The sequence below is a fragment of the Myxocyprinus asiaticus genome, chromosome 31 (assembly GCF_019703515.2).
Source record: "Myxocyprinus asiaticus isolate MX2 ecotype Aquarium Trade chromosome 31, UBuf_Myxa_2, whole genome shotgun sequence".
Taxonomy (NCBI): Eukaryota; Metazoa; Chordata; class Actinopteri; order Cypriniformes; family Catostomidae; genus Myxocyprinus; species Myxocyprinus asiaticus.
In genome coordinates, this window is record NC_059374.1 from 5134898 (window position 1) to 5146296 (window position 11399).

Here is an 11399-nt window from a genome sequence, read left to right on the forward strand (position 1 = left end):
TGTAGTGAACAAATAGTTCTCTCTCTAAACAAGAGAGAAGGTTCTCTCAAGATACAAGACTTCTCTAGCACTCTTGATAGCGTCGCCCCTCTTCGATTAAAGAAAATTAAAGAGAGAAACCCTGCACTGTGGTACAATGAACACACTCATGTTCTCAAGAGAGCAACTTGAAAAATGGAGCGCAAGTGGAAGAATACAAAATTAGATGCATTTCGTGGCGCATGGAATGATAGTGTCTCTAGCTACAGGAAGGCTCTAAAAGCTACCAGGTATGGATATTTTAGCAAACTCATAGAAAATAACCACAATAATCCTAGGTGTCTATTCAGTACTGTGGATAAATTAGTGAGGAATAAAGCTTTGACTGAACCAGAAATTCCATTGCTGTACAGTATTAAAGACTTTATGAATTTCTTTAATGATTAAATTGTAATCATCAGAAACAAAATTAGAATTATGCAACCGTCTACAATAGCACATCTGAAGTCAGTGTCTCATATTATTCCCCACGAGCAACTTCAATCCCTTGCTGTCACAGGACAGGAAGCGCTAAACAAACTTATCAAAACATCAAAATCAACAACATTATGTTAGATTCAATACTAACCAAGCTATTAAAAGAGGTGTTTCTTGTAATATCAGAACCTCTTCTTAATATTATTAACTCCTCATTATCCTTAGGGCATGTCCCAAGAAAATTTAAGATACCGTAGCAGTTATTAAACCACTTATCAAGAAACCACAGCATGATCCTGGAGAGTTGGCTTATTATAGACCGATCTCAAATCTCCCATTTATGTAGAAAATACTAGAAAAGGTAGTGTCCTCCCAAGCTTTTTAGAAAAAAATTGTATATATGAAGAATTTCCATCAGGATTTAGGCCCCATCATAGCACAGAGACTGCACTTATCAGAGTTACAAATGACTTGGTCTTATCATCTGATAGCGGCTGCATTTCTCTTCTAATGCTTTTAGATCTTACATTCTCTTGAATAGGCTGGAGAATTATGTTGCCATTTATGGACTTGCATTAGCACGGTTTAGGTCCTATTTAGCAGACTGCTACCACTTTGTCTGTGTAAACGAGGAATTGTCAAATCAAACAAAAATTAAGTATGAAGTTAAGTATGGAGTGCCACAGGGATCAGTTTTAGGGCCTCTCCTTTTCTCCTTATATATGCTTCCCCTGGGAGACATTACCAGGAACCGTGGAATTAGTTTTCACTGTTATGCCGATGATAGCCAACATTATATTTCCTCAAAACCTGACAAAATTTCACAATCCTCCAAGTCAGCAGAGTGTATCAATGATATAAAAGATTGGATGGCAAGAAATTTCCTTCTGCTAAATTCCAACAAAACAGAGGTACTAATTATTGGACAAAAAAACTCTAAAGTAAGACGCTAAAATATAATTTGACTCTCGATGGATGTACCGTCACTTCATCTTCTACAGCGAAGAACTTAGGTGGTATATTTGATAGCAATCTGTCCTTTGAAAACCATCTCAGAAATAATGCTAAGTTACGACACATACTCTCCGTTTCTAACGCTGAAAAACTAATTGATGGGTTGACGACATCAAGACTAGATTATTGTAATGCATTACTTGGAGGATGTCCTGCAGGTTCTATAAATAAACTTCATTTAGTTCAAATTGCAGCAGCAAGAGTGCTGACTAGAACCAATAAATATGATCATTTCAGCCCAATCTTAGCGTCGCTACATTGGCTACTGTTAAATTTCGTATTCATTTTAAAATACTTCTAGCTACTTACAAAGCTTTGAATGGTCTTGCTCCACAGTTCTTATGTGACCTTCTATCACGCTATATTCCATGTTTACTAAGATCACAAGATTCTGGCCTGATAATAATGCCTAGAATATCAAAATCCAAAAAAAGGAGGTAGATACTTTTCCTATTTGGCTCCTAAACTATGGAATAGTCTTTCGAATATGGTTTGGGACTCAAACACACTCTCTCAGTTTAAGTCTAGACTAAAGACTCTTTTTTTTTTTTTCAGCAAGGCATACACCTAATTTATCTATCAACTCATAGTTATGCTGCATTAGTTAGGTCTGCTGGAACTGGAAACACTTCTCATATTCTATAATCCTGTTTTAAAGTGAATGGCATCTACGGTAATATTATTCTATTTGTTTCCCTGTCTTAACCTCGGGATACATATCCTGAGGTTACCAGAGCCTGTCAAATCCAGCTCTGGTCCTGCCTGATGTCCGACTTCGTTCCTGCCCGATATCTAACTCCCACTAATACGTGTTGATGAGTGATGACGACTAACTGCAGCCTGTGCCAGCCAGATATCACTTCAGTCAACTACAATGGACTTCACAGAGGATGGACTGATTTCAGCACCAACATCAGACATGGGTTACTTCACTGGACACTGCCTGAAACTTGGACTTAAGATGGACTGCAACAGAAATTAATCTGCCACCAGCTTACAGTCGAACTGCAGTGCAACTTACTGACCTCTGCCAGCATCACCTTGGTCAAAGGATGGACTACACTCTTAAAATGGAATACATAGATAATAAATGAATTGCAGCCTTCATCAGCCAAACGAGAAAGGACAATTTTTGTTTGCATGTCCGCAGTTAAATAAGAATGTAACTTTTACGACTTTAGTCATTAATCTTACACAGCGCTCGACATTAAGCACTGTCATGTGCTTGTCCTCTGGACAAGTAAATTGGTCATTCACGTGTCTGAGTAAAAACGTTACTTGTCCAGAGAGAAAAAAGGACATTTAAGTTACATGCTCAAGTAACATGTCAAAGTTTATGTTGTATATTTTTCTAAAATTATGATCGATGCCCAACCTAATAGTGTACCTATGCAATCAACTCAATTCTCTGCGACAGAATTCAAACTGCACTGGGTAGGGGAGGAGGCTATTGTCATATGGTAATTATTTTATGTTACGTTTGTTAATGTCAAATAAAGAAAAGCCTCCATCACCACCATTAACAGCAGGGGTGCTCATAGTTCTATGGAAAGAGATCTACTTTTTCCATCATGTTATTGCAGCAAGATCTGCCATGTACAATAAAGGCTACACACTGTCACAATACAGGGCTCCAGACTGTGACTAAAATGGTCACAAATGCGACCAAAAATAAATGATTGCGACAATAATTTAAAATCTAGTCACCATTGGCGACAGTTGGGTTGTGTGTACTCATATGCGGTTTCGTCAGATATCATCTTGTGAGTTACTGAATACATCTTTAGAGCGCCAGTGTGTCTTGCGATGCTTTTCACCCATTCTGTTGATGATATGAGCTTGCTGGCTGCACGCAACAACAAACACAGCACGAGCCATGATGTCTGATTCATGAACAAATTACTCTTTTGAACCAGGTCTTTATAATGAATCACCTGACAAGAGCTCGTTTGAACTCAGGAGCTCAGGTTAGCGGTTTGAACTCGAGTCACTTTCTCAGTGAATCAGCCGTCATTGAGTTCACATCTGGGAGTGCTGACATTTTAAAATAGTAGTCCCATGTGTATTTCCGGCTTGTTTATAATTAAAAGTCCCATATTATCTACCAAATACATATATAATTTTTTTCCTGGTTATTATTGATTGTGATTGGTGTAGCACAATAAACTGCATCTGGGATTTCAGTCAGTTTGCACTCTTGTAGTCTTTGTGTCTGGGCCATCTAGTTACAGTAAAGAAAGACTAAGATTTTTTTATTATATATATATATATATATATATACATATACACATACACACACATACACACTAGCAGCCAAAAGTTTGGAATAATGTACAGATTTTGCTGTTTCGGAAGGCAATTGGTACATTAATTCACCAAAGTGGCATTCAACTGATCACAATGTATAGTCAGGACATTACTGATGTAAAAAACAGCACCATCACTTTTTGAAAAAAGTCATTTTTGATCAAATCTAGACAGGTCCCATTTCAAGCAGCCATCACACCAACACCTTATCCTTGAGTAATCATGACAAATTGCTAATTTGGTTCTAGAAAATCACTTGCCATTATATCAAACACAGCTGAAAGCTATTTGGTTCATTAAATGAAGCTTAAAATTGTCTGTGTTTGTTTTTGAGTTGCCACAGTATGCAATAGACTGGCATGTCTTAAGGTCAATATTAGGGCTTCAACTAATGATTATTTTGATAATCAACTAATCTAACGATTATTAGAACGATTAATCGACTATTTGGGCGCTTATTGCAATGATTAATCATTAGCTCTAAACCGACTATTCAGCTTGTGCCCCGACTTAAAAGGTTGTAATAAATGTGCTTGCTAACAATAAAGAGGACAAAATCATCTTTTAAAAACAACTCTAAATGACATTCACTGAATTAAAGGGAAAAAATACTTTTATTATGTTTAATTCAGTAAAAATGTATCTACAAAAAAATCCTATTGTTATCAAGTGTATTTGTCTTTTTTTCCATTTAAAATTGTCTAAAAATCCTTAAAACAACATACATTTACTTGAGAAGTAACATTTAAGATACAAGTCTAAATATCTTATATGTATCTTAAATATAAGTGTATTTTGTATATGAAAGTGTATTTTTTCACTTGGTTATACTTCTGCGAGTGTCTAAGTCTAAATATCTTATATGCTGCTTCACAGGTGAATGCATCTTTCTTAAAGGATTTTTAGATATTTTAAAATATTTGTATTTTTAATATTATATTCAACATTGTCAGATAACAATTTTTTTCTTCTGCAGTATAGCTGCTAAAGTAAATATACATTGTTTTAAAGGAGTTTTAGATATTTATGTTGGAAAACAAGCCAAAACAAATCAAAAACATATTTTGTTGCTGTGTATAATGGGGCGAAGACTACCCTCTCTCACCTTTTTTGTTCACTTCAATCCATCTTTAACTCACAAAAAAACAAACTCTCTCCTATTAATAAAGCTGTGGTTTGCCAATTTTCTTCACGATAAGAAATGCACAGTGACATATATGATTCAATAAGTTGCCATCGCATTATAATCTGGCTGCATTAAAAGCGCGCACTCGAGGGATGAGCGTCCCTGCAACAGAGTGTACCGCAGCCGGGTGCAGTTTCAATCTCTCCCCCTTAGATCGGGACACTTCACGCAACTCATAGAAGAGGCACTGACCGCATTTTCTTATTATTTTAACTTTAATAAAACTATAACGCATTAAATAGAACTGCATTAAAGATGTAATGCCGGGATGTTTCCTTTAAAGATGCTCGACACACAAGTTTTGCTTAAGCTGAGCGTCAGCTCCGGCTCGGCTTATTCCACAACAAGAGTGCTTCTGTATTTACTTATTTGGTATTTTTGCATTATAATTCCCTCATACTTTGCAATCTACATCACCTGAAGCTGTTTGGAAAGTTTTGAGTGCATCTGGACTGTGAGATGTGTTTTCTTCCTCTCCTCAGTCAGGCTCGAGCTGCAGTGCTGCTCTTGTGTGCAATCATTAGAGTTTCATATGATCTTATGTTACGTTAAGATCAAACCACTATTCGCCAATGTACATTTTTGTTGACAATTTTTTTTATTGTCGACGTTGTCGATAACGTCGACTAATCGTTTCAGCCCTAGTCAATATTAGGTCAAAAATGGCAAAAAAGAGACAGCTTTCTCTAGAAACTCATCAGACAATCATTGTTTTGAGGAATGAAGGCTAAACAATGCTGGAAATTGCTAAAAAAAAAAAAAACTGAAGATTTCATACAAATGTGTATATTACAGTCTTCAAAGACAAAGAACAACTGGCTCTAACAAGGACAGAAAGAGATGTGGAAGGCCAGATGTACAACTAAACAAGAGGATAAGTACATCAGAGTCTCTAGTTTGAGAAATAAATGCATCACATGTCCTCAGCTGACAGCTTCATTGAATTCTACCCGCTCAACACCAGTTTCATGTACAACAGTAAAGAGAAGACTCAGGGGTGCAGGCCTTCTGGGAAGAATTACAAAGAAAAAGACACTTTTTAAACAGAAAAACAAAAAGAAAAGGTTAGAGTGGGCAAAGAAACACAGACATTGGACAACAGATAATTGGAAAAGAGTGTTATGGATCTTAACTCCATTGAGCTTTTGTGGGATCAGCTAGACTGTAAGGTGCATGAGAAGTGCCTGACAAGACAGCCACATCTATGGCAAGTGCTACAGGAAGTGTGGGGTGAAATATCACCTGAGTATCTGGACAAACTGACAGCTAGAATGCCAAGGATCTGCAAAGCTGTCATTGCTGCACATGGAGGATTTTTTGATGAGAACTCTTTGAAGTAGTTTAAGAAGTTCTGAACATTTTTTAAATTGTAACAGTAATTTTTCATGTTATTAATGTCCTGACTATACTTTGTGATCAGTTGAATGCCACTTTGCCGAATAAAAATACCAATTTCTTTCCATAAGAGCAAAATCTGTACATCTGTACATATAAACATTCCAAACTTTTGGCCACCAGTGTGTGTGTGTGTATGTATATATATATATATATATATATATATATATATAATTAATTTATTTGTGATGTGAGATCCAGCTTTTGATACTTAGGACCACTGAGGGACTCATACACAACTATTACACAAGGTGCAAACATTCACTTGTTTCATCCAAAATGTTTAACATTTTTTAAAACTCGCCAGTCTCCACATACCTGGGAGCGCCCACTCTCAAACCTGTTCTGGTGGATTGCGAGGACCCACTTTATCATCCAGCTGTGGGTTAAACACTTCTGAACAACAAGCGCTATGTTCAAAGAATTGTGTCCCGAGGTCGGACCTTTTGGTGAACTAGTCACATCAAGCTATTGCACACTCAGATCACATGCACGAATGGTCAAAACACGTCATCGTTTTGCGAATAAACCGTTTCCATCATCATAATGTGCATTTTAACTAATGTGAAACTCTAAAAAATCCACCTCCTCCTAGCGCATTAAATTTTAAGCGAATTTAGAAAGTTTTAGTATATTAAGCGTTTCCATTCAGGATTTCTTATGCGCAATTTCAAAATGTGCATAAAAACAGAGCCCTGCGATACCAAAATTTCAGTAGTCTGTAGTGAAATTTGACGATTCTCAATACCAGCTTCAAAACCACAACAAATAATAACACTAACTTATGTTAATTATGAAAGAATGGTTTCAAGTTCTTAATTATTCAAGACTAGTAAACAGTCAGTAATAAAAAAAAATTCAGAGCATTTTTAACAGCAGTTTCAAGTATTCAAGTAAACATTCGGAATGAAATGCAACATAAAACTACTACTGGTCTTTACTGTATGATTATAATACATTAATACTTTTTAAAGCTACTAACATTATTCAGTCAAGAGCAGTGTGTTTTCTCATTTTCTTGTTCTGGTTGTTTGATTATTATAATGACACACTGCAGCAGCAGGTCTATTAACTTACATTTATACTTACAAGTCCGACATTTTAATACAAATCTGCTTTTTTCTCTGCTGTTTACGTTCATTTTAGACATCACTCTCTGTGTTTACATGAATACCTCACCAAGACGGGCATTTTGGCCGAATTTTGAAATGTATTTGACTGTTCAGGTGCGCATTAGCGTGAGCATTTTCAGAACACACGCATGTTTAGCCTCCTGTCAATCAAACAGTGCACAGCTGTTACTAGATCACTAGCTAATTATAAAATTACATGCTCTTGATTATTTTCAACAGCAGAATAAGAATATTAATTTTCTAATAAGTGGCACAGGCCTAGGCTATCATAAATATAGCCAGTTATTTTTTTGTCATTGATGTTTTAATCAGTCTGCTTGTCCTGATCGGGCAAGCAAAATTCTCACTTGCCCCTTCAAAAATCCACTTGTCCCGGACAAGCCCTGTTTACAGTTAATACAAAAGCTTTTTGTTTTAACATTGGCCCCAAACACTTACTTAGTTCACTAATTTTAAATCTTGACTTGTACTACACATAAATAACTAATATTGTCATTATATTCATGCTGTTTAGCAAGAGGGGAACTGGCCCTCGCGGTGAGCCTGGTTTCCTTCAAGGATATTTTTCTCCATTAACCAACATCTTATGGAGTTTTGTGTTCCTTGCCAGAGTCGCTTTAAACTTCCTCACTGGGGGTCTAAATATAAATATAGTTATTTTTTATCATTTATTTAAGGTGCAATTTACAATTATGTAAACGCACTATTAAACATGAATACATTACTATATTACAGCTTTTTCTGTTAAAACATAATTGTCTGTAAAGCTGCTTTAAAATGATGTGTGTTGTGAAACGCGCTATACAAATAAAAATGACTTGACAAGTGTTGAACTGATGTTGGCTAACGCGCTGAAGCTAGCGGCAACACATCACCTGTGCTTGAAACGTCACTTCCGTCTGATGTTTAACGGCGAATGCTTCAGTGTAGTAAACTGTTAAATGTTCCATTTGGGATGATACTACACTTTGAAAATTCATGCACTACATGGCTGAGTGCATAGAATATTTTGTAAGTGCATAGTGTGTCGTTTGGGATACAGCTATGGATTTAACCACTGGAGTCTTATGGATTACTTTTATGCTGCTTTTATGTGCTTCAAAGTTCAGGACCCCATTCACTTGCATTGAATGGACCAACATGATATTCTTCTAAAAAAAAAAATCTTTGTTTATTTTCAGCTGAAGAAAGAAAGTCATCCACATCTGGGATAGCATGAGGGTAAGTAAATGATGAGAACATTTTTGGGCACCCTATCCCTTTAACATTATTTGCAGTAGTTAGAGTATAAACCAGGCACCAGACACTCCACTTAACTGACAGCATTTTTGCCATATTATTGATTATAAAAATTAATTATTTTGACCTCAAGGTTACAGTGAGGCACTTACAATGGAATTGAATGGGGCCAATTTTTGGAGGGTTTAAAAGCCAAAATGTGAAGCTTCTAATTTTATAAAAACACTTACATTGATTCTTCTGTTAAAACTTGAGTATTATTTGAGCTGTAAAGTTGTTTAAATCATCACTATTACACAGAAAAGGTTAGTAATCGATTTTATCACACTTAAATCACGTTAACACACATCTTGTGGTATTTTAACATTTATGGATTGGCCCCATTCACTTCCATTGTATGTGCCTCACTGTAACCCAGATTACTGCTAATTTTTTTTTTTTTAGAAAAGAAGGGACAAGTCGAAATATATTTTTGTGGCAATCAACACTGTGCCACAAATGATGTTGATTTAACCTAACTTGTAAAGAACCTGCAATAATCCTTTAATATATTGCTGATAAAACTTAATAAAGCAAGATGCACTATTGAAGTATGTTTAGACTTCAGTGCTCAGACTCAGTGCGTTTAGAGAATTGGAAGCATCATTTTGCACTCAGTAATTTGTAAATAGGTCTAGGCCTTGGGAAAGAATACCTCAGTCAGCCACAATTTAAATCCTCTGACACATGCCACACCTTTGCTGAAAGCAAAGACAAAGCAAGGTGGGGAGGGAAAGTTTTGCATTTATTTTACTAGCAGATATATGGATTCCTAGGACTGAATACATCTCAACATTTATATGACGTAGACTTGAACTCTGCAAACTGGTCCAGTAGGTTAGACAAGGTTACAATATTGTTGTTTTTGTGCATTTACGTTAGTAAGGCTGAGTATTCTATCTTGTGAGAATTGTAAGACTGGAGTGTTTCTGTTGCTGTGATCAGTGGAATACTTTATTGCCATGCAGGTACAATGTCATTCTTATGGAAGCTGGATGTCTTCCTACGAACAGAAAAACTGCTAGCAAAAGGTAGCTACAACAAACATAGTACAAGTACAATAAAAGTACAAATACAGAAGAAACATGATAACCAGTGCTTTTCTTGACCATTCCAAGTGACAGTTGTCAATCACAGTGCTTTCCTGGAGTCATTTATTGCCTTGTTTACAGTTCAATCAGGTCATGTGCCTTTTCTGTTCCCGACAATGAATAGATTAACATAAACATTAAGGTAGAAAATAGTTTCTGTGACGCTTCAAACACTAAAAACACTTAGTACCAGTAAACAGAAGAACAGTGTGACTCATGTGCTTGATCTCAAGAGAGTGCGTAAATAACATACCGACAGACACTTCCTGGGCGAAGGCAAGAGATATGAGAAGAAGCGGCAGACCGACCGCGATACAGGTGACCACCTTATCCAGCGCCAGATCTAACCGAATGCCCTTATACCGGTTCTCTGACGCGGGCTCCTTCAGCACGAAATCCGTGAACACATACTCCGTAGCGGCATGCGCTATAGCCATGACTTCTACCTACAAACTCTGATTACACTTATCGAACTTTCGATTGCTCAAAAAAGAAAGCAGCTGATATCTCAAGAAGTACACATCCTCCCAAATGACTTTGAATGGTTAAACGAAAGGCTTTAATGTATCAACGGATGCCGTATGTAGTTACGCAGATGTGGTTAGGCAAATGAGTATAACTTATTAAACATTTGTCCCATTATCATCATCTTATAGATTTTATTGGCGGTTGGCAAACTAGTTGTCCCATTATGATTCGCATGATTGCTCTTCAAGGCAAACAAACGCCTAAGCAGCCAATCAGGGGCAGCCTGTTATGAGTTCTGACCAAAGATTGTTAAGCCCAGGACGGACCAATTGTATTAAAATTAATAGGAGAATATGGCGGGTGTAGAAAAAAATGTCCCGCCTTTCAGGTAAAAGAGCCAATCACCTTTTAGAGAAAGACATCACCTGTCAGTCAACTCGAGAACGCGCATGCGCATAAAATGGACCAGCCTGAAAAAAAAAAAAAAATATATATATATATATATATATATATATATATATATATATATATATATATATATATTTTACCTGAAAGGCGGGACATTTTGTTCTACACCCGCCATATTCTCCTATTAATTTTTTTTTTTTTTTTTTTTTTTTGGAAACTGTCCAGGAATGTTCCAAAAAGCACTGCCGAGTGGAATGAGTTGCCTTGAAACCACCTTTTGTCAGAGCCTGCCCGCCCACTTTTTCAGCCATCTGTGTTCCGGAAGTATTTTTCTCATTCATTTTTTCAATAGGATTTTCATTAAATCCTATAAAAATTTATTTAATACATTTAATGAGAAGTAAAATTAATACATTTCAAAATATCCAATAAAATATAAATACAACAACATAACCATCTTTCTAAAGACGTTGTTAAGCAAACGGCTCTTTTACGCGTGTGAACAGTATACAAATACACAAAAATGCAATCTTCTTATAAAATTCCAAAAATCTAAGGAAACTTTCCGTTGAGGTCCACAGGTCGTAGTGAAGCAGTGAAAACGGAGAAGATGCTCGTCTGTCCGCTGTCACACAGGAGGAAAAAAATAGCAATCTGGATAAC

The 11399-nt window shown here is 36.3% G+C and overlaps 1 protein-coding gene across 1 annotated transcript in view; it reads right to left on the bottom strand.

Annotated features, from left to right (window-relative positions):
* Positions 1–10651, bottom strand: part of LOC127422279 (pannexin-1-like) — a 33804-nt gene extending 23153 nt beyond the window's left edge. The window contains exon 1 of the mRNA XM_051665684.1: positions 10114–10651. Within this exon, the coding sequence (XP_051521644.1) occupies positions 10114–10297 (184 nt within the window). The 5' untranslated portion in view covers positions 10298–10651. The remainder of the gene's footprint in view (positions 1–10113) is intronic.
* Positions 10652–11399: the final 748 nt, after the last annotated feature.